Raw genomic sequence first — 24,632 nt, 5'->3', positions numbered from 1 at the left:
CAACTGCTCCGTGCACTGGTCACCCTCTGAACTCAGGCCCAGGCTCCTGTAGTTGCCCTTGCATGGCATCTGCAACACTGCAGTCCCTTCTCAGCATGGTGATTCCATCGAATTCTTCCTGTTGACAGATCATGCCATAGAAGAAAAAAATGCATTGAAAGAAATGTTATCAAATGTTATGTGCATTTATGTAAGCGCACGTACACCCAGAGCCGAAAGGCACAATTCCATGCTTCAGCAGCGGCAACAGAGAAGGCACGGCCACCCCTGCAGGCTAGCATGAACCGAGGAACAGTCAGCGGTCAGTGAGGGAGAACGGAGGGTACGGGTGGGTTGAAGTGAATTTGCTGTGCAAGTGTTCTGCTCCCCTCATTCCATAGAAGGCTTGGTGGACCATGCACAGATTTGAACAAGATCAGCTGGGTGACAGGAAGCCAGTGGAGGTCTCAGTATGGGCGTCATGTGAGCTCCAAAAGGTGGACGAATGATGGAGCGAGCAGCAGCGTTCTGGAGTAGCTGCAAATGCCCAATGAGATAATTGGGTTGTGCCAGATAGCGAGTTGCAGTAGTCCAGGACACCAAGGACCAGAGCTCCAACTACAGGTGCCCGACTGGCCATGGGAATGAAGGGGAGGACTTTCCGGAGGACCACGAGTTTAAGTGGCCCGATTTACAAACTGCTCCCACCTGCTCATCCATAGTCAGAGTGGCTGAGAAGCGTATTCCCAAATTCCTGACAGCTAGAACAGGTATCGGGACGGAGCCTAGCAAAATCAGCCATCCAAAACACATGAGGGGTGGCGGTACCCACAGCCAGAAGTTCGGTTTTAGAACCATTTGAGCAAGTTCACCATCATCCAGATACCCAGCTCTTCCAGGCACTTTTTAAACCCATTAGCTCTTTCTGGTTTCGTATGGTCCAAACGGACCAATATCTGGGTGTCATCCGCATAAGAGTAAAAGCAGAACCCATGAGATTCAATCAGAAACAGTAAGTATCTTATGTAGATCTTGAACAAAATAGGGGAGAGTGCCGATCCCAGAAAGACACCGCAGGAAAGAGGCAGGGGCAGAACAGAAAGGTGGAAGCGATACCGACTGAGAACGACTTGTCAGAAAAGTTATGAACCACATGGGACCTGATCAGACATAGCGGCTTCAAAGAGACGGGAAATCAGAAGAGAGTGATCGACGGTGTTGAACGCAGCTGACAGATCTAAAAGCAGGACTGCTCAGACACCGCCCTGATCGACAAGACACAAGGTCATCCATCACCGAGTTAAAAACAGATTCAGTACCTCTACCAGGCCGAAAGCCCGAATGAATCAAGGAACCGAGTGGATTCTAAAAAAGTAGAAAGCAGTGGGGATACCAGCGCCTCCAAAACCTTACTCAGGAAAGGCAGAAGAGAAATCGGGCGATAGTTAGCCAACACTTCAGGATCCAGAAGAACTTCTGGAGCGTGGGGGGGGGGGGGGGGTTCACCAATGCATCAAATGTGTTTTTTTAATGGGGTGTCCCCCTAACCTGTTTTACCCTTTAAAACCTATTTAAATTAAAACCCTTAACCTTCAAAAAGCATGCATTCAATGCTTTTTTTAATAGGCATTCGATGCAATGACCAGATATCCTCTGCACTTATGAGCCACCTGCTGGCTGCACTTACTTCCCCCCTCACCCCTGGCACTTCGCTTACTTGCACGATCTAATGACAAGGCCTAGTAAGATAATTGTGTCTTCCCTTTGTATCCCCCCCTTCATCTTGTTGCGACTAAAAAAGCGTGTTATGCCACATCATATTGAAATGAAGGAACACATTTCAAAAGCTGGAAATGGTCAATCCTATGGGTGGCGATGGAAGTTCACTTTAAAAGCTTTGTCACAAGTTGTGCGTTGAAGTCATAAGCACCGATTTAATGACTGTACCAAGAAACTAACGTGCAGACGGGAGACACTAGCTACTTATTTTGACCAATCCCCGTGACGCCTTCTAGCTAGTTATGGAGTGTCTTCATATACGCTTGTGCCTAGCAAGTTCATAAACACAGGCAGAAATTGTACTGTCTATTTGTGACTTGGCTGGTTTAGAATTCACAGGCAGTTTGAAAAATTGAAGACTATGCCAATCAGACCCAACCAGCACCACTTTGGGATGCAATGTTCCCATGGCCAAATTGTGTAGATGCAGGTTCCATTACCCCAGCCCCCTGCCCCCCCCTGAACCCCCATAGCGGCCAGGCAAACCATTGTCCCCATCCCCTGGGTTCCTTAATGTGATCACTTGTGCACCATCCCCACTTCTACATTGGAGTAAGCAGAGGTACCACAGAGTCCACAACCTACACCCACATCCAAAAAAGATGAAAATACACTTCAGGGATAAAGAAACAGGACCATGTATATTACACTATAATCTTTATTTTATTTACATTATACAAGCCAATCTGGTACAAAAATAGTTCTGGGTTATCCAAAGAGGCCCATTAGCCAGTGCTGGGAGGAAAGCCAATTTTCAAAAATTGACAAAGTGCAATGCATCAATACAAAGTGCTTTTAAACTGCCCACCAAGACCACATATCAGACAATGTACTTAAAGCTGTACGTATTGTCACAAGACAGTCTCTTATCCTTGCAGCGGCCACAGAGCTCCTGACGATGAGGTCTCTTCAGATCAATGTGCCTTTTCTTCTGAGGACAGGAGCACCGTGACTTTGAGCAGGCCTACAGGGGATGGGAATTAAATTGGTGGAAGACTCCTTGCAAGTTAGTGCATGCACATGGTTACAAAACCACAATTTACAACATGCAAACTGACCGACATCATTTAAATAGTGGGACCATATCCATTTGTGCATTACCAACCTATTGCAACTCTGTTGTAGGTATGCAAGTCACTCAAGTGTCAGGAAAGCTCATGTTTCACAGTGCATTGGTTAGCCCCTCGTCCCCACTCTCCCGAGTCACTAGAACAAAACCATTTAATGGCAACCATTTGCCTGTAGTGCAAAATTACAGCTGGTCTGCCCCTGGCAAATAAGCCATTTAAAGCAACATGCACTACCATCTGGACATGCTTCCAACTGTGGACAGTGTAGAATGGACTCGACCTTTGTGCCCCCATGCGCTCCACCAATTAGTGTCAGTGTTACAATCATGCCAGGTGGAGACATGCAGAAGTATTACCTGGCACTGTATGGCTTCCACTCTGTATGGATTGAATCCCTTTTGGCACTTGCGGCAGAGTTGTTTGAAGTAAACCTGAAGAGAACATAAGGTGTCAAAACGTATACAGATAATGTGTGGACCCAACACCATTAAAAGGGATAAGCCATGCCCCAGCGAACCTATGCAAAGTCCAACATTGTGTATGTTGCTCTCAATTATGGGGCACTGCCCTATTTTATAAGGGAACACCCAACAGGAAAACCATGAACACATTATATGGAATGGGTTTCCCTTTGAATATTAAGGGAGTAAACTCCAGTCCTGCGACAGCACAACATGCGCTTCAAAATCCAAATGGGCCAGTCAAAAAGAAAAAGGCCTAGCAACTGGTAATTGTTCATGTTGGCCAACTTTGTTGCTAAAGGCTCCATTCACGTATGTAGGGTGCCTCGTTGATTTAAGCAAACCATTAACCAGCCAGCTGAGTGCCAGCCAAGCTTGTTGGGACCAAATTTATCGCTTGAGCAAGGCTACAGAAAATATACGCTATTAGATCACTGGGCATATTTAATGCGTTTGGCAAATTGTGGCCTAGATTTGGCTTGGTGTCAGGCACTACAAAAGGAGGTTAAATAGCACAATGGGTGGTGAGGAGGATATGCGAGCATTTCAAGCCGAAGGAACTATGGTAGGTTAGAATGCTTCGATAGCACTGCAACCATCTCTGCTGATATGGGGCGTTTACAACTAGCTTAACACTGGACAGTGCCAGGACAGTAAAAGCAGGTGGTGTATGAACATAGGAAGCATTGAGCTAAGCTACTTGCACTGCTCAACCACCACAACACTACTGTGATATGCTACACATGGAAATTAATGTTGTAGTGTATTCAGAAATATCAAGTAGAAGTTAAACAGTTGAGAGACGGAGCTGCAATAGGATTCGGTCACTTAAGGCCCAATTCTATAACCATGCAAGCTGGATAAATTAAGACTGGCAGAACGTGACAAGGAAAGAAATGGGTGATGGCAATGGAGAGCCTAGGCAATAGTGGTTTGACTTTGCATCCTTGCAATAAAAACACCGGACCGAATTTGTGCGCCTTCTGCTCCTTGAGCTAGAATGAGTGTCAATATGCAAGGTAGTTTTGCTGCCACCCCCAGACATATTAAGCCCTCCTCCCTTCCCCACTAAAAAGTACATAATGCAAGCAACCAAGCGGTTACATCAATCCACTGCTTGATCCCTTAAGCAAAGCAAGATCACACTTGCATAATTCTACTGTGTACCCTTGCCTTATATTATTGCATACAAGTTAACAGAAGGAACTCCTATGCCCATCATAAACTAGTACAAGTTTATTAACCAGCAGGTTACGCAAAGCCCCTTCACAGTGAAGAACAAGCATTAATATAATACTGCTCCCATGTGAAGGCAAAGTGTTGCTTGTATTAAGAAGCGGAAACTTGTTCACAAGCAATAATCCAAATCATTTGACTCCTCCCGAGGCCCGTTGGGCGTGGAAGTTCCAATAGTGTGGGTGTTGAGGTTTACATGCCCATATATCCTGGCATGGACAGAGGCAGCTTCCATAGAGACATACCATCAAGAGCAACTGTGGACGATTAGGTTTACCCCTTTGGCCCTCCAGAAGTTAAACTGCTCCCCATCCAGAATAGGATACAGATCATGGTCCAAACAATCTGGAGAGATGCAGATGGCATATAGAAGCCAATGCAAAATACTGCCTTACCCATGCAGATAATGTACTATTGCACTGCTGGTGAACTCCATGCAGACTTGGAATTCGGTGTTCTAATCAATCTACGGGCTATACTGGGTAGTAGAACTCGCAATGGCCCAAAAATGCAGGAGGGGGTTAATGAGGTATAGTATACAGCCCCCAAACCCCACCAGTACACAAACAGCTGAGTTTAAAGTGGTCAGTACACAAATCTACCCGGGTGGTTGCGAGAAAAGGACTGGGCACCCCACTGTGCTGTAGTCTTGGAATGTAGCACTCAAATGAGAAACATGCCCAGGGTTACAATAACCCCCATGGTAGGGGTATTTTATCAATAATGCAGTCTCCATATTATCAACACAGCATAGGGATTCACGTTAACTAAAAATAAAATCACCACTCTTGCCGCAGGGAGAAATGAACTACATGTAGTCCAATCTCCCCTTCCATGGATATAAGGAGGGGGAAGAGAAAGCCATTAGGCGCAGTATAATCCAAGCTACCAGCAAGGCGGCCACAGGAACGTAGGCGTGGGATAGGGTGGTACGGTATCGTTGAGAGCATTGCTCCAAGTAAGGGCGAGTATCTCTCAATTTTTTTAAATTAGTGTAACTAAAGAGGAAAATTCACAAGATTAAAAATGATGCAACATCCAGCTGACATGTGCCAAAAGCAGGTGTATGAAAATAAATCATGCAGCAGCATCCCACATAGTGGCAGCAAAGCAGGTCACTCACAATTAACAAATAAAGCACAGGATGCAGTAGCACAAGCACCAAACTGCACTGGTTCCCTCTGCAAGCCAGCATCAAGGTTAACTGCCTTGAAATGATGCAGCTGGATTTGAAGTCCTGCCATATGTTGCCTCACTGAGAAACTGCACATTTCTGGAAGCCTATGATCCACTACAAGTAAAAGACAAGGGCAGACTTTAACGCTGCTAGTGCAAAAGAACCAATAACTGGTCTGGTCGATCTACCCCGGCAGACTCTGGAATCGGACTCTCCCTACAATTGGAGCTCTATACCCTACTCTTCAGCTCCTCAAGACCTAGGTCAAGACACCCTCCCCACATTACCCGAGACTGGGTAATCTGGTGCCCACCGTTTACTCCACTTGTTGCCAAATGTTCTGCCTCCTCTCCCCCAGTTAGCGCCATGCTCTGTGTCTCACTGTTCTCCCCGACGGTTGTAAATCACTTCAATAATCTAATTCACCCTCAGAAATGTAAGAGATTAGCACAAACACTCCCTTGTATTAAAAAAGGTACAACCACAACATACGCGTTCAGGCTTGAAACGGGTCAGCTTGAGTATGGCTCATACAGGCATCCCTCACACTAACAGAAAGCAAAATCAGGGCAACAGCAAGGCTAACTTTAATCATGTAGAACATGTGAATTGGATCAATGCCAAGGTAAAGCAAGGGTAGCATAGTCCTCTGGGATCTTTGTGATCAGTTCCAAAAACATTCAAATCCCAAACAAGTTTCCCCTTCTAACCAATTTCACCACATATGCGGCTCCCCTCCCCTCCCAATACCCCACCTTTATTAACTTAACCCCTATACATGTGAAATGGGGTTCTTGAAATTTGGCATTGGGCCTTGCAGTAATTTCATTCTACATTATGGTAAGTACTGTTGTCAGCCGTCCAAATTCCCATCACAAAGAACATGCCCAGCAGGGGCCTCTGCGGTGCAACCAGCATTGATAGCAACTAATTCAAATATGAATGCCAACTGCTTCTGGAATCAGAAAAACTCCACATCAGTGCTTAGTAAGCCAATTAGAAGGAATGCAAGGCTGTGTATCATTTCCCAGCCACTCCATGCTGGCCCCCTGCCTAAAGCATATTGCAGAATGGATCCAATTCTACAGGAGGATACTTCATTTGATCCCGTATTCCAGGCCAATTATGCAGTAAATAAACTATGTATTGTGTATTTTGATAGCAGAATTGTATGTTGATCAAATGTTCTCATTTACTGTACTACTTAGTTATGCCAGTGTTATGATCCGATACTAGAGGCAAGTGCTCAATGCCAACACCTATCCAATCTAATGGTCAAACGTTGGCTGGCCTGCGTGAGCCTCAACTGAAAAGAGAAGGAGGAAAATCAGGAAGAGGAGAACTTGGTTTTCATGCCATTGAGAAGGAAATAGCACAAGCTCTAATATTAAAACTAAAACCCACAAAAGACCTGGCCTTTCCTATGCCAGCTTGTACCCGCCATTCGTTTGGCAGCTAACCTTGCCCCATAACTTCCTTTATGATTAAATCTTTGAAGGAGGGCTGCAACCAGTTGCAGCTCAATGCAGCAAACACAGGTGATACTGTTCAAATCAGAAAAAGAACAAAAACAGAACTAAATATGACACCAGATTCTGGGCGAAGAGATTCCATTCGCAAAGAAAGTGAAAACCCTTGGATGTATATTGCAAGAGAATCTGGCTAGTGAGGCACAGGTAGGGGCCAAAGTAAAAGCTGCATACCATTCCTTACGGATGCTCAAAAACATACTCCCCTTCGTAGCAGCCCAAGGTCACTGTGGTCGTAGGAGCGCTGGTAAACTCACATCTTGACTATTGTAATAGTCTGATGATAGGGATTCCAGCGAAACAGATGTTGAGACTTCAGAGGGCACAGAATGCAGCAGTTAGACTTCATAGCCCACTTAAAGAAAAGAGATCATGTTTCAACATCTCGGAGAGCACTCCATTGGCTTATGGTGGAGGATAGAGTAAAATTTAAAGTGGCATGCCTCATATATAAGTGCTACTATAAAACTGCACCCAGATACCGGATCACAAGAATTCACCATCACCAACCTACTAGAGACCTCCGGTCAGGAGATAAAAACTTTTGGTGGATGTTCCACGTACCTCGAAAGGCGATAGGATGTTTTCTGTATCTGGCCCAAAAGTATGGAACGAGCTACCCGTTGCCATACGATCATGAGAGTCTCTAGAGGGTTTCAGGAAAGAGTTGAAAACCTACCTATTCAAGTGAACCTAACTATAGGGCATGTACAGCCCCCCTCAGCTCCCCACAGCCAAAGGTCATTTCTTAGTTAACAACTGTGCCCATGCAGTTTGCTCTGCCTGGTGCGCGTTTAGAAATAATCAAAATCAACTGAGCTAATAGAGGCTTAGAAGTTCAACGAATCCTGCATGAAGCTAAAATGAATACCCATCTGGATTACCACTATTGGGACATGTAGTGCCGAGTCACCGTTTCAAATGCAAATATAGCATCGCTTTGGAACAGCCCTTGCTGGAGAGTCGCGTTTTAAGTGTAGTCTTCAACATTACAGGCTATAGACTCTCACCCTTGAGTAAGCAACCTGCTGCCATGAACTGTGTTTAAGCTCAAATATGTGCTTCATAACTAAAGCATTGAGTTTCAACAGAGCCAAGCTGCTCTACTTTCGAACTATGAAGGCAAAGGTCTAGGGCTGGCAGCCAATAAATGGCGAGATAGAAAGCTGCTTTGCATGAATGCAAACTAGCAAGAGCAGGTCTTGGGAATCAGTCTTGCGCCACCATATTAAATATCTGATTAATTTATAGCACTCCAGCTCAAATTGATGACATTTTAATTTAAATGTTTTCTAGCATTAGTGAAAATTCCCTGGACAATTATTCTAACCTCTAATCAAGGCTTTGGTGTGCACCCGAGTATTTTGGTGCCCGAGAAGTAGTCATCTAGATGTATTGGTCCATACTGATTATTCTATAGTTACACAAGTATTCACAATAGATTTAACACATTTAAAAATGAACCACTAAAAAAATAAAAATCTACAGAACACCATTACAAAATTCCACATTTCATTTGTTTCACAACTACTCCAGTTTATTTTATTAATTATTCTAGTACACCCTTCACAAAACTCGTATTTAATATAATCTTTCAACTTTGAATTCATATTTTCAAATGTACATTCAAGCTTAAATCTACATTTATGTACACCTTTCACTTTAATGTCCTTCAAAATTTCCAACACAATCACTTCTTTAAATAAAACCCTGATACTTCTGAATTTGAAGCCATACTTGATATATTGCAATGTGTACAGAGACAGAATATGTATTAAAGATGCAAATCCAGAATTCCTGCTATTGCCTCATACCCATGTACCAAGTGGCCAAAAATCAATCAAATACAAAGGGCCCAGCCTAGAGCATTCTGTAATAAGAGGTTTCATAGCTTATTCCCAGTAATCTTACAAATACAGTACTTCTACTCCTCTTGCAGTTTTAATCTGGATCCTGTTACCATCAGGACTGGTAGCTGATTAATGCGCATCAACAGCCTGAGCCTATGGACCTCAGTAGGGAGAAAACATCAAATAAGGCTGAGGTCTCATGAAGCTGTCACATTCGACATGACAGGATAACCATGGAGTAGACAGATACTCTTAATTACTAATCAAATTCCATTTTTCTACCCCCCCCCCCACTCCCTCAAAATTCAGCGCGATTATATGGTGTTTTCCTGCTGAAGTCAGGTAGCCATCCCTCGGAGTGGAATGTATTTCTTATTTGCAAATATCTATCCTATGGCACAACGGATAATTCACCTCTCCCATCTACATCTCAATATCATTGCTTTCATAGACTGGAGCCCAAGCTCCAACAGTACTCCGTCGGATTGGACTGCGCTAAACCCAACAAATTACATCAAAAGTAGCCCTCGACATGATTAAACCGATACAGGTTTGTCATTCGCAAAGCGTCCACACTGTACAGTATGGAGGGGCTGAACCACCGGTTATACAACGTTGGTATGCCTGACAAGGAAAAACCATCCCTCTCTGGCAAATCTCTTTACTAGAAACGTCAACCGTCAGGCCTTTGCCGTTGGTCATAATGTTTTCGTAGCTTGCCCATATATTTGCTGACATGACAAATAGACACCTAGCAGTTATTGCGCGTCTATATTGACCACATGCAAGTTGATTTGATCCAACAGAGTGGGTTTAATGAACGTTCTATAATCAACCCCAGGTAGGCTACAGTCAACATTGCTGGAATAGTCTTCCCGATCTGGACTTAGTCATGAGAAGTTGCAAAATAGTCGGTACCTTAACCCTGCTTGCTTAGTCCAAGCAATGGTAGAGATGCCCGTGTTAAACAGTGTCTTTTAGCACAAACATGTAAAGGCAGTTGAATCTAAAAGGACATGCTACAATTCACAGCCATCCTCTGGACCAAAGCCAATGTACCGCCAAATTGACACTGTCCAAGCAGAGAAATACGAAGGTGCTTGCAAACGCTCATGCGGGAAGCCACTGTTAGTTAAGCCACACAAAATAGAATCTTACCTTCAAGTGCTTCACATCCTTTGAAAGGGGATGATCGAGCAGGCCGGCTGGAACAATGTGTGACAAGTAACCCTGGTAACTTAAATGCACTCTTGCTAGTTTGTAAAGCAACCTACCTTGCTACTTCCAGAAATGCACCAAACATATGCACTCTCCCATCTGGTCTTGCAGTCCTTGCAGTGAAAGTAACCATATTTTTGCTCCAAAAACTGCAAATGAAAATAAAACAAGGACATTAGGCTTCTAATGACTAAGGAAACACTCCGTTTTGGGTGATGCAGAGCAGGAACCCAAGCGTGTATAAAGGTCATGTGACTTGCATGACAACTGTCATCTGTTGCCACTGCTTTAGATTAGGAATCATTTACTCCAATAGCACGAGTGGCTGAAATAAATTCAGAGATTAGGAGAAACTGGAGTGCAACAATCTGGGAATCAATGTTTTGCATTCGTTCTACATGACCAGGCTGAAAGGCCAGTGAGACCACTTTGATTTCCTGACTTATTTAATGTTTTGTTGGCTCCACACACCGCTACCACGCAGGGGCGGTCTCCAGTCGCTCACATGGCTCTGCAAGAAAGGACGGGATTGATTAGATCTAGAACCAGGAGAAAGGCGGCTGTTGGGTCGATTGTATGCACTGGCTTGCATCTACAAGGGTGAGGCCCAATGCCTGGGTTGTTGTATGCTAATATCCGTAGTTTGGTGTGTGTTTTATGTGTAAATTGGCTGGTATTTATGGTTGAGCACACTGGCTTGTGTATCCGTAAGGGTTAGGCCCAGTGCCTGGGGTTATTTTATGCAAGTGTTATGTTGGGTGTGTTTTTGTAGTTTGTCTAGCCCATCAGCACATAGTATACAAGATGTGTGTGTAGGAGGAGGGGGGGTGAACAGGAGCAGGGTAGCTAATCTTCACGATTCTAAATGTGACGTATGGCTAGTCTTCACAGAGTACTAGGTATACCAAAGCAAGTGCACTTACAAAAGAGTCTTAGCAAACACTCCAACATTAGTCGAGTAGATAAATACTCAGGATGCTCTAGTGAGAATAGCCTTTACTCCGTAGTCCAAAGCTTACACAAAAGCTAAAAACAAGTTCACTTTCATCATTCCAGATCAGAGGGTAAATATAAATCTCATACCACAAGCCAATTACATAATTCGATTTATGTAAAATCTAGACCTTGTAAGTTATATTTTAGGATTTGAAAATTCAATCCAATCTTCCACTAAAGATTGGAATCACCTCACCTTTTCACACTGGTTAAAAAGCAAGTTGCCCACAGGCTTTAGCCAAGCTATGCGTTCACGACTGATTTAGAATCAATAGTCACTGTAAATACACCCGAGACCCCTTTGGTCATGCAAAATGTCTAACCAGACATACTCGTCTCCTCAGCTAACACCATAGGTTCCAATCTCAACAGAAGGAACCCAATTTGTCTGTCATGATTCTATATAAAGGGTACATTTTATTTACATGCACAGGAACAACAAGGCTCTTTTGATCACAAAAGAACGTACAAAAAAAATACAAAATCAGTTTTAAAGGAAGAATTGCGCGAGTTTGACAGACATTCTGGATTGGAGTAAACGGAACAGTCAATACATAAGTGGACATAAAAATGCTTGTCTTTAATCTGTGTAAAGGCAAGAAGGAGGTACAGCCAGATGTGCATATTATGTTATCTTAACCTTTTATCAGGGGCACAGGTTTGTACCACTACAGACAGGTTTTCCATCAGTCATTGTTAATAAACCCGAGGCGAGTGGATTTAATAGCTTCATGAAAACGTGCGTCATCCTATTGGAAAGGATACCACTGAACCCACAGTGTGGTTACCATACTTAATCGTAGACCCTTTGTAAACATTTAAAGGTGTTGCCTTTGTACAATTCCGACATGTAGCAAATCAAAATCTAGATTTTTTTTTTACAGCCCCAATTCAATGCACAAAATAAGCAGTGTTGCATAGCAGTTTGCTATGCAATTCTGTAGGTTTGCTAAATAAATTACTTGTGTAGCAAAGTTAACCATTTAAATGTCCCTGTTCAATAAAAGCACAGCTCACCCTGCATTCCTCTAGCCCTCAAGGCGACCCAACACTTCACCTCAAGTTCAAAAGGGCTAATGGAGAGAGTTCAGTAGTAATAGTCTCCTCCATTCTTAAAAATGCCGAAGACATCTGTGGGAGTGCTAGACATGAAAAGTACTTATTCAAATAATCATCCCCAACACAAATAAACCAGACGGATTGACAAGCTGTTGGGAATAATACTGTTCACCACAAGTAGCCCTTCAAACAATCCAAGTTACGCCCACAGAACCCATAGTCCAGCAAACTATCACTGCCACTTAAGCTCCAAGTGGCAAATATTGAGTGGCCCCAAATTATCAACCAAAAGCAAGCAATGCCTTGACAAGTGTAGAGAACTATTCCGTCCTGTAGATGCAACTGGGGATGCCTTCATCCTTACAAGCACAGCATCAAGTATTTTATAAAATGGGGGCTACTATACAGTTACATATGCAAATTGAAACAAAACCATAAATAAGTTACGTCGGACTGCATTATGCCAAGGATGTAGAATTACGAAATGGAAAATGGTAGCCATGGGCATAGCTCTGGTCAAGGGCTATATGAGAGCCCAGGTAACTAACTGCAACATGGGCACAGGGAGGATGGCAGGCTATGGGACAAAATAAGGTCGCAGCAGAGGTGAACACAGAAGAGGCCTCATTGGAGAGGCAGGGAGAAGGAAGATTCTACAAGTAGAAACAGAGTGTGTTACATACTAGAGACCATGGCAATCACTAGCACAGCAATGGTGCTAGTTATGTTGTGGGGAGTCATTACTGGTACTAGGGTTATACAACTGCCAGCATAGCAATGTGTGTTTACTAATCTTTGGTCTCATGACAATACCTACAATAAAAACAAAAAATCATAAGCGGCTTGAGCAACTACTAACGCTAATCAGTCTATGGTGCCCCAATAATTTGACCTGGCTCATGCGTAGTAGAATTAAATATAGATCTTGTGTGATGAAGGGTCTTCCAATGCAGTGGGGAAAAGAAAGTGTTAAATACTTTTATTGGGGGACGGTGAGTACAAGTAGTTTCAGTTGGGGGTAGATCCATGCAGAACAGGCAATATAAAACAAAGGGGAGGCTCAGCATAAGCAAAGCGCTTTGTTTAGGGTACGCATGTGTGGTGCAGAGATAATGTCTAATGCGAACTACAGTGGTGATCGCATTTATCTTTCAGGTTGCTGAACATCAGCCACATCTTAAACGTCAAGCATACTCACTGCAGCCACGCCAAAGAGTTGAAAGCAGGTTTGTCATATTACTGCTGGAGGTCCGTCTTTGGCCAAACTAATGCTCCCCTTAAGCAATGTGCCTATACCGTTAGGCCCCACCTTGTAAACTCAGTGAGGGGCAGGTTTATAGGGAAAGGGACGGCAATCCCTAAATGACAAAGTATTACGCGGTCTTAACCATAATGAAGGTGGGGGGGGGGGGTTTACTAAAATATGGACGGGTATCAACGTCACTTCTACAAGGAATAGAACAACAGATTATTCAACTATACTACGGGTCGGCAAATGACAGTACATTTTGGTGTGATAAGCTAGATAATGGAGACAAAACTCCCTTTATAGCCCAGATCTGATAAGTCGGCGCTGAAGGAACGCGGTCAGCTGGGACGGTGACGGTCAGTGCCAAGACCATCCCATCGTATTCCTCCTCCTTGTATACACAGCAAGGCGCGCGACGGCGGCTAGACTCTGGCGGCACCCGTGTACCTGGAAGGCGGCCCTCTTGCCCTCGCGGGCCCCTGGGATCTCCTCGGCCTGCTCCTCGTGGATTTGGTCAGCCTCCACTGCTGTGCCCTCGAGCGCCTGCACCGGCTTCTCCGCCTCGCTCTTGGCTTCCGGCTCCTCCAGGACGCCCTTCTCCCGCGGCACTGGGGCCACGCTGGCGCGGTTGCGCGGCCCGCGGCCGCCCCCTGGGGGTAGGGTGAAGATGCGGCGGTCGGATACCGGGGAGTAGACAGCAATTGGGCGAGTGAAGCGCACCTCGCTACTGCCTCCGGGGGAGCGCAGTATGGCCACGCCCGGGGGCAGGGTGGCAGAGCGACTGGGACTGCCGCCTCCGCGTCGCCACAGGGTGCGGGGCCCTAGCGAGCACTGAACGCTAGCATCCACCCGCGGGTTCACCTGCACGCCCACCTCTCGAGTGTTTGCGCGGCGGAGGCGCGGGGTCAGGCCCGGGGTCACTTGGGACAGGATGGCCTTGAGCTGAGCGCGCTTGTAGTTGTCGAGATAGTCGGAGGGTTCGGGCGCCGGCGGTGGGGTAGGCGGCGGGGGCAGATACACGCCGCCACCCTTGCTCTGCTTCCAGCTGGGCTGCCGAGGCCGGGGCGGCTGGTTCTGCTTGAAGGGCCCTCCATAGCTGGAATAGACGGTGTAAGGGGGATACACGAAGCCCGCCATAGCTACCGCTTTTCAAACTCGCTGTGCAATGAGAGAGGGCACCTTTATACCCAGACGCTGTCACATGAGAGCATTGAGCGGTCTCAGGTGGAGTAAAACCGTGGTCCCATAAAGCATTGCCAAGAAGACACCTACCCGCATGCTTCTTCGCAATTTCTCCATTCGTGGATTTCATTTAGCAACCCAGTGCACTCTGGAAGCTGTATTTTTGGTAAATGTAATTACGCACACTATACTTTAGAACCTGACACAGAATGATAACGACTGGAAAAGCGCCGTGATGGTTATATGGAACTGTGGATCGTGAGTTCCGTGTGCGATTGAAGATTTATTATTTTTGTGTGAATACAAAATAAGGATAGAAAATACCGCAATGTGTGTCTAAAACACGCAATGGGGGAATGTGTAACTAGTAAACAGTTGACAAAAGTGAGTGCAAATCGTCAAATTAACGACGACTGCAGTCACACGGGGGTGGGGGGGGAGAAGACGTGTACCCGCACATTTTATGATTTAAAATCGGGCTAACACTCGCAATGTATGAAACTGGTAACTGTACGCCACGTGTCTCCCCCCCCCCCCACCCTCACACACTGCTCCATTGATTTTTTCAGGCCATTAGCACCCGAATATGCCAATAATAAGAGCTTTGCAAATGTGTTTCATGATCTTGCAAAGGTCTTCACTATAAACATACACCTCTTCATTTAGAGTAATTATAAAATTCAAAGAAAGTATGGATTACAATAAAAATATTTGTTTAAATGTACATATATGTTTTAATTGATTTAAAATACTCCAGTTAAAAATACACATTATTTTTTACTAGCTATAATTCACTTTACCCACAACTTCAAAAAGTACTACAAAAATCCTACCTCAAGATTTTACTTGATGCGCTGCTTGAACATATCTAATTGAAGAGATACTACATTGATATGATATGATGGTTTATTTATATAGCGCCTATAGACAATGTGTTTCAAAGGCTTCAAGACAAGGGCGAGAACAAGGGCAAATACGAACATTCTTACAGGCCATGAACAACAAGAATGTGAAAATATCATACTTGGCCTAGCAACATTTCAGGTAGTGCAAGTGCAAAGACACAAATAGGAAGAACATGGCAGACAAACACGCGACTACTGTACCAGGCCTGACAAAATTTCTGGTAGAGCCAGGGATTTACACAAGGAGGGGAGAGGGGGGAATAAGGAGGTAGAGGAACAAAACAAGCGACTATCATACTAGGCCTGGTGACATTTCAGAATGTGCTGGAGGGCGAGGGGTGGGGGAATAACAAGTAAGGAGGGGAGGAGACAAACAAAGTTGCTATCATACTAGGTCTGGGACCATTCAGATAGAGTAAGTGCATAGAAAAAAGTAAGAGGGGGAGGAGAGCGAGAGAAAAGGAGGAAGGGAGAGGAGAAAAGAACAGAGAATAAAGCAGATGGGAGGGCAAAGAACAGTTGCTGAGGTCCAAGGGGCACATAATGTTGCAGGGGAACAAAAAAGGAGGGTGGGGTCATCCACACACATCACAGGGTCCAGAGGAGGCGAGCATCCACACACATCACAGGGGACCACAGGGGGGCATAGAAGTCCCGGGGGAACCTGAGGGAGGGTGTAGGGGCATCCACTCAAATCACCGGACCAGAGGGGATGTGGGGGGCATCCTCACAAATCACATGAGACCAGAGAGGGATGGGGGTATCCTCACACATAACAGGGGACCAGAGGGGAGTGGGGGGCATCCACGCACATTATGGGGGACCAGAAGGGGGAGGGGGGCATCAACGCACATCACTGGGGACCAGTGGGGTGGGGGGCATCCATGCACATCACAGGGGACCAGAAGGGGGCATCCTCCCACATAACAGCGGCCAGAAGGGGGCATCAACGCACATCACGGGGACCACAGGGTGCGGGGGGCATCCACGCACATCACAGTGGTCCACAGGGGGGAGGGGGAATCCACACACATCACAGGAGACCAGAGGGGGCATCAATGCACATCACGGGGGTCCAGAGGGGGGCGTCCTCACATATAACGGGTGAGAGGGGGTGGGGACATCAACGCACATCACAGGGGAACAGGGGGTGTGGGGGGCATCCACGCACATCACAGAGGACCAGAGGGGGCAGGGGGCATCTACACACATCACGGGGGTCCAGAGGGGGAGGGGGCATCAACACACATCAGGGGGGGTGGGGGCATCCTCATACATCACAGGGGCCAGAGGGAGGGTGGGGGGCATCAACGCACATCACGGGGTACCAGAAAGGGGTGGGAGGCATCCATGCACATCACAGGGACCAGAGGGGGGCCAGAGTTGGATAGAGGGCATCCTCACACATCACAGGGGCCAGAGGGGGTGGGGGCATCCTCACACATAACGGATAACAGGGTTGAGAGGGGGTTAGGGGGCATCCTCACACATAACGGGGGGGGCATCCATGCACATCACGGGGGACCAGAGGTGAGTGGGGGCATCCTCACACATAACGGGGCCAGAGGGGGGTGGGAGGCATGCTCATACATAGCAGGGGGCCAGAGGGGGGCATCCATAGACATCACGGGTGGCATCCATGCATCCATGCAAATAATGGGGGGCCAGAAGGAGGAGGGGGCATCCATGAAAATAACGGGCGGCCAGAGAGGGGTGGGGGGCATCCTTACGCATCACAGGGGACGGGGGGCATCCATGCAAGTAACGTGGGGCCAGGGGGGGTGGGGGTTATCTTCACACATCACGGGAGACATGAGGGGGATGGGGGCATCCATGCAAATAACGGGGGGCCAGAGATGGGTGGGGGGGCATCCACAAACATCACGGGGGGCCAGAGGGGTTTGGGGGCAGCCTCACACATCACGGAGCACCTGAGAGCACCATTTTAAGCACTTTTTGACCCCGGACAACTTTGGGTGCCCCCCAGCTACGCCCTTTCCGTCCTCTTGGTCTCTTCATTCTTGATGTAATACAAATAATAAAATAATAAACAAATAGCATTTCGAGGGTAACATTAGCAATCCACGTGGGGGCGGAGGGGGGGTGTTTGTGTTCTTGCTTAGGTAGGAGACTTTTTTTTAGCAATAGCAGCCATGAAGAAGGTATATGGGCTGTAGTATAAAATATGGACACAGATTGTATAAAAAAGGCGCACATAACCCGGAAAAGACAAATAACCCAGATTAGCAGCCTGATGGAATGCAAAAGTGCTCAAGCATGGACAGAGGCGGCTACTTGGAAGCGAAAAGAAAGCTACCGATACCATGGCACAGATAGTCGGTGCAGATTAGAAGCTAATAATAATAATACCTTATTGCTTATATAGCGCTACACACCCATAGGTCACAGAGCGCTGAAGAAAGGAGTCTGTATCCAGACAGACTGATATACGAAGAGTAACATGGTTTACAAGTTGTGTTGCCATTAAAGAGCAGTATATCAATGTCCACGATTATAAATGACTATAGCCAGTGGAGCCATGAGAGAGGCTTCTTGAAGATCATTCCCTGGGAACGAAATCACTCGCAGAGCTGACAATTGTTAATGTGTTAGGGACTGGTCATTTAGATGGGTTAGGCTAAATGAACTTTTATGAGACGCCCAGGATCACACATTGGAAACTGAAGCTGGAATTTCCACCCGATCTGTAGTTTTTGCACTCTAACAAATAATTACACCTTGTCTATGCTAAGAACTGGAATAGAAAGTGATAATGTTTGATTTTCATGAACTCAACTAAACCCATTCTTATAAAACTAAATTGGCAAGTACCCAGACCACATAACTCAACATGACGTTTTTAAAAAACAAAACATTAGAATATGCAATATGAAAACACAGGGAACTTTTTGAAACGAATCACTCTTGGACCTCCGCGACTGAAGTTCTAATCGCCATTCAGGTGGTGTCGCAATGGTGCGTGCAGGAAGACCGGAGACACTGAGTTCCCCCACTCCGATTGTGACAATAATCCAAAAGGCTGCACGCATCAACTTACTGCGCCACAACAAAATTTGAGAGAACTTGAGTTGTTGCCAAGAATTACAAGGTTTATTTATTAATAGCCCCTTATTTGATGACACGTGTTTCGGCACAATCCATGTGCCTTCCTCAGATCAGGGCAATATCTATTTGATGCCATGAAAATATATAATTAAAGAAGTACAAAAAGTCATGACATGACAATACAGCAGAAATCCCCGTTGGGGTGAAACAAAAAAACAAAAATATGAAAAATATTGTGAAATCATAGGTTTTACACCATTAACAAAAACATAAAACAACACAAATGGAACATTCATTATATAATAATATGTATTATATCCCGTAACATTACGTAACAATCATATAAGATTCCAAAACAGCAAATCAATTAAAATTAGAACATACCATTCGGTCGTCGAATTTTCATACGAAGAGGGTGAAAAATGGGGGTGGTGATTAATTAGGATTATGGGGAGGAGAAGAGGATGGGAGAGAAAAGAGAGAAAAGACATCCCGATTAGACAGTGTACACTAAATAATACTACGAGGATATGTTCGGTGGGGTAAAACCCAAATGGGTACAAATAGCTTACCCATCAACTTATTTCTCAGCTATACATTAACGTAGTTTTCAAATGAGTCCCATCAGACTCTATTCGTCTTCTGAAAGAGGAGGCAAGAGGTAGAGGTCTATTTTGTGTATCAGTGTACTTTGACATTACAGCCATTTGATTTGAAAAAATATAGTGCGCCCAGTTCATAAGTATGATTACATGCAAGAACCGGTTAGTTTAAATGCCACAATATTTACCTCTAATCTCCAATGTATTCATTTTCGCAGTGCTTAAGCACAATTATTTGAAGGTGTATTGAATTACCTGACGTATGTACATGTTCTTGAACTCATTGTAACTATGCTCCATCTTGGCTGGCGTGTGTGCCGCTGAACGGGTACGAGAAAGATAATATGGTTGCACCCGTGTAGGGGGGGGGATCTATTTTTCACCCGTAATGCGGACCCTGTGCTCATTGGCGTAGTAAGGGGTTGGCTTAATAGCCCCATTAGGGCTTACCTGAAAGTATCAGAATTCCCGCATCACGCGTCGGAGTATCAGAATAGAAGTCGCCATACTGTTTCCTTTATATAAAAAATGTTGCTGTAGTTATCTTAATGGTCCTACCTCTATTTTCATCCTGTCACAGCTATCAGCCATGTTTTAAGAGTAAAACATACTGTTTCGCAACAGTAATTTGGGTCCTTCGAGATTGCGTTCCTCTAATACCTTGAGAAATCATCTACCTTGTTACCCAATTTAATTTAAGTGCCTGAATTTATATTCCTATAACGGCGGTAGTCAAAATACACATTATCCAGATGGGCTCACAGAGGAGTGTTCACTCCTCCAGAGGCATTATGGTAGATGTAGTCATGTACAGCTCTGGAATCAGGGCAGTCATATAAAGTACCTTGCAAACTAATTCATAATATTAGGTCTGGTGTTCCTCGTGAGACCTGTTCCTACGGTACAATGAAAAAATCATCTATCTAATTACCTATTTAGTTACAATGCCACAATTTATATTCCTGTAATGGCGGTGGTTAAAGAATGCACGTTATCCGAATGGGCTCACAGAGGAGTGTTCACGGGGACCACAGGGTGCGGGGGTGTGAACACTCCTCTGTGAGCCCATTCGGATAACGTGCATTCTTGGACTACCGCCGTTATAGGAATATAAATTTAGGTATGTAATTAAATTAGACAATCAGATAGATGATTTCTCAATGATTCCAGAGCTGCACAAGACTACATCTCCCATAGGAGGAGTGAACACTCCTCTGTGAGCCCATTCGGATAACGTGCATTCTTTAACCACCGCCGTTACAGGAATATAAATTGTGGCATTGTAACTAAATAGGTAATTAGATAGATGATTTTTTCATTGTACCGTAGGAACAGGTCTCACGAGGAACACCAGACCTAATATTATGAATTAGTTTGCAAGGTACTTTATATGACTGCCCTGATTCCAGAGCTGTACATGACTACATCTACCATAATGCCTCTGGAGGAGTGAACACTCCTCTGTGAGCCCATCTTGATAATGTGTATTTTGACTACCGCCGTTATAGGAATATAAATTCAGGCACTTAAATTAAATTGGGTAACAAGGTAGATGATTTCTCAAGGTATTAGAGGAACGCAATCTCGAAGGACCCAAATTACCGTTGCGAAACAGTATGTTTTACTCTTAAAACATGGCTGATAGCTGTGACAGGATGAAAATAGAGGTAGGACCATTAAGATAACTACAGCAACATTTTTTATATAAAGGAAACAGTATGGCGACTTCTATTCTGATACTCCGACGCGTGATGCGGGAATTCTGATACTTTCAGGTAAGCCCTAATGGGGCTATTAAGCCAACCCCTTACTACGCCAATGAGCACAGGGTCCGCATTACGGGTGAAAAATAGATCCCCCCCCCCCTACACGGGTGCAACCATATTATCTTTCTCGTACCCGTTCAGCGGCACACACGCCAGCCAAGATGGAGCATAGTTACAATGAGTTCAAGAACATGTACATACGTCAGGTAATTCAATACACCTTCAAATAATTGTGCTTAAGCACTGCGAAAATGAATACATTGGAGATTAGAGGTAAATATTGTGGCATTTAAACTAACCGGTTCTTGCATGTAATCATACTTATGAACTGGGCGCACTATATTTTTTCAAATCAAATGGCTGTAATGTCAAAGTACACTGATACACAAAATAGACCTCTACCTCTTGCCTCCTCTTTCAGAAGACGAATAGAGTCTGATGGGACTCATTTGAAAACTACGTTAATGTATAGCTGAGAAATAAGTTGATGGGTAAGCTATTTGTACCCATTTGGGTTTTACCCCACCGAACATATCCTCGTAGTATTATTTAGTGTACACTGTCTAATCGGGATGTCTTTTCTCTCTTTTCTCTCCCATCCTCTTCTCCTCCCCATAATCCTAATTAATCACCACCCCCATTTTTCACCCTCTTCGTATGAAAATTCGACGACCGAATGGTATGTTCTAATTTTAATTGATTTGCTGTTTTGGAATCTTATATGATTGTTACGTAATGTTACGGGATATAATACATATTATTATATAATGAATGTTCCATTTGTGTTGTTTTATGTTTTTGTTAATGGTGTAAAACCTATGATTTCACAATATTTTTCATATTTTTGTTTTTTTGTTTCACCCCAACGGGGATTTCTGCTGTATTGTCATGTCATGACTTTTTGTACTTCTTTAATTATATATTTTCATGGCATCAAATAGATATTGCCCTGATCTGAGGAAGGCACATGGATTGTGCCGAAACACGTGTCATCAAATAAGGGGCTATTAATAAATAAACCTTGTAATTCTTGGCAACAACTCAAGTTCTCTCAAATTTTGTTGTGGCGCAGTAAATTGATGCGTGCAGCCTTTTGGATTAGAATATGCAAATTGGGAATTATTCTGGATTCATTGTCTCCATCATCAAGGGAAGTATACAAGTGCCAGCATACTAATTTGTGTGACCTTATAAGATTTCATCTGGGTTTCTATTTTATATTTTAAAGTTCTAAATACACATGAGCACACGCTTGTGGTTTGTCAGTTATGATGTACAGTAAAACCTGTGAATTGTACAAAAAAGCAAACAATTTTTGTGTCAAATAGGCAGACCTTATAATATGCTTACAATCACACTTGCACAGGTAACCCACATACGTATGGTATCTTACACACATCCAACGCGCCAGTGCGTCCTCACAAAGAAGGGGAAAGCTAATGATCCCGTACAGTGTCAGCACCTTTCCTTAGGGTGCAATGGTTAGCTGCCTATCTATGACAGTGGATAGAAAAAGAAAGGAAAATAGAGGCGTACATCTCTCTCAGCGTCGTAGTACACATATTTAATGAATGCCTTTTTTTATTTTTGTTTCCTTTTTTTCCCGTTCTGACACATACCACACATGAACCACATCTATCACCCTTCAAACATGGATTTTTAGATCTCATGATTCTGAAATCAGCCCAAGGTACTTTAGAAACCACTTTGTTCAGAAAATCAACAAATAAAAACACTCTTTTGAAATATGACAGTTTTCATCCACTGAGCCTAAAAATCAATTTACTAGTCGGTCAGTTTCTTCCCGGGAAATTGTACCCTGCTCATTGAATTTGAGAGACACAGTAAAGACTTTACTAAACGTCTCAAACAGCCAAGCTATCCTTCAAAAATAGTGTAAGTAGCACAGAAAAGAGCATGACACACCCAAAGAAACACATGTCTGGTCCAACAAGGTAATAATGAGACTAGATAAAATGACCTGCATGACCACCCTTAGCCCAATAAGCAACAATCTAAAAAGGATCATTTTGAAGAACTGGCATATTGCCCAAAGACCAGACTTTATGCCTGTCAAACCCAGGTTTGACTTCAAAAGGCAGAAAAACCCAAAAGACGTGTTACATACGTAATAAAACCCTAAGAAAAAATGTGCACAGTAAACCACATTATGGGATTGGCCCTCAGTGGTGGGTCATTTTAGATACAGCCGATGCTCCGTATGCAATTTGACCAACGATATGAAACAGGTGATCTTATATGGACTGACTTGGCGTTTCAACACATTCACCAACTGCAAGACACAGTGGGCGATATATGGCCTTAAATGCCCCTGCAGCTTAATTTACATTGGCAAAACTAAACGCGAAGTCAGACAACGCATATGCAAGCACCGTTCATGTCTGAAAAACCAAGTTGATGAAAAAACAATAGTGGTACATTTCGTTAAACCTAAACATAAACCGACAAGAGATGTTCTGGTTTGTCATTCAGACCGTTGAGGCCCCAGTTAGAGGTGGTGACCGCAATCTGTTGCTTAGGAAAGCAGAATAGAAATGGATTTTCAAATTGGATACATTCGATAAGGGACTGAATACCACCATAGAGTGGGGACTGTTTATGCAGTAGCCACTCCTTAGTTTATAGAAGTTGGACAACTGTGTGACATACGGCCATGTTTCCTGATTATTCGTTCTCTTACGATCAAGCAAGCAAAATAATCGAGTATTAGACAGTAGCAAGAAACAATATAGAGCATTATGCTGTGGAATAGTTATGAATAAGCTGGAAATATGAACTCTACATTTATGCACAGAGTTTGGCAATAAAAATAAATATTCTTTTGAAACACAATCTGCAATTGATCCAAAAGTGTATTGAACACTTTTTTACACACCTTATAAATCTCAGTGATAATACATAGATACATAGAATAGTTTCATTATGTATACCAGGTGTTCCCGTTGTAACAAATAGATCAATATCAAATCTCAGTTACTTGGGTATAAACATTAATCCAAAAAAAAAATGAACAAAATTGGGACAGATTTCAGTATTGTGTCCTCTCCAAATTCTTCTGCAACTACATTATGTATTATAATTGCCTTTTCGCCATCAAGAGCATAACTAATATGTGAGTATGTAATTCGACAGATGGTCACAACGTATAGCTACTACATTCCTCTCAGCAACGTGTATTTCGTTAGCAGTGCTCCAGTTAGGATTTTGGAGGGAGAGTATTTTACCCCCAATATTTAGAGTTAGAGAGTAAATCCAATTTCAAGAGAGTTAAAATGAGTTTCCTCCTTCGTAAGAGAGTAAAAAGTGTCTAACAACTATCCAATTTGTGCATAAAATTAAAACTTTGTCCGAAAACATAAGTGACAAAACAGCTGTATTTCAAAGTGGTTATAAATAATGTATTTCACCTGTGGAAAACGTTTCCCCACACAAGAACGTTTCAGATGCATACTACCCAGCTCCATTTTCATGATACTTGGCCACAAAC

At 43.9% G+C, this 24,632-nt stretch overlaps 1 protein-coding gene across 1 annotated transcript; it reads right to left on the bottom strand.

Moving 5' to 3' along the window:
- Positions 1 to 2,398: 2,398 nt before the first annotated feature.
- ZAR1L (zygote arrest 1 like) lies at positions 2,399 to 14,759 on the bottom strand. Its single transcript, XM_069640679.1, has 4 exons — positions 14,051 to 14,759; positions 10,356 to 10,448; positions 3,185 to 3,259; positions 2,399 to 2,722 (listed from the first exon to the last, which is right to left on the bottom strand). Exons 1-4 carry the CDS (start codon positions 14,738 to 14,740, stop codon positions 2,579 to 2,581), a joined length of 1,002 nt encoding a protein of 333 aa, XP_069496780.1. The 5' UTR covers positions 14,741 to 14,759; the 3' UTR covers positions 2,399 to 2,578.
- Positions 14,760 to 24,632: the final 9,873 nt, after the last annotated feature.

This window comes from Ambystoma mexicanum, chromosome 7q (genome assembly GCF_040938575.1).
Source record: "Ambystoma mexicanum isolate Mex_15411 chromosome 7q, UKY_AmexF1_1, whole genome shotgun sequence".
Classification (NCBI taxonomy): domain Eukaryota; kingdom Metazoa; phylum Chordata; class Amphibia; order Caudata; family Ambystomatidae; genus Ambystoma; species Ambystoma mexicanum.
The sequence above is the reverse complement of the archived record's forward strand: the minus strand, read 5'-3'. Positions and strand labels throughout refer to the sequence as shown.

Bases quoted from the DNA above. Each gene is read 5' to 3' on its own strand.
- ZAR1L (XM_069640679.1), bottom strand. From the start codon at position 14,740: ATGGCGGGCTTCGTGTATCCCCCTTACACCGTCTATTCCAGCTATGGA. The intron at 10,449-14,050 runs GTACACGGGTGC...TTTCATTTGCAG, and splicing joins GCAAGAGGGCCGCCTTCCAG to TTTTTGGAGCAAAAATATGG. The intron at 3,260-10,355 runs GTAGGTTGCTTT...TGTTCTCTTCAG, and splicing joins GCATTTCTGGAAGTAGCAAG to GTTTACTTCAAACAACTCTG.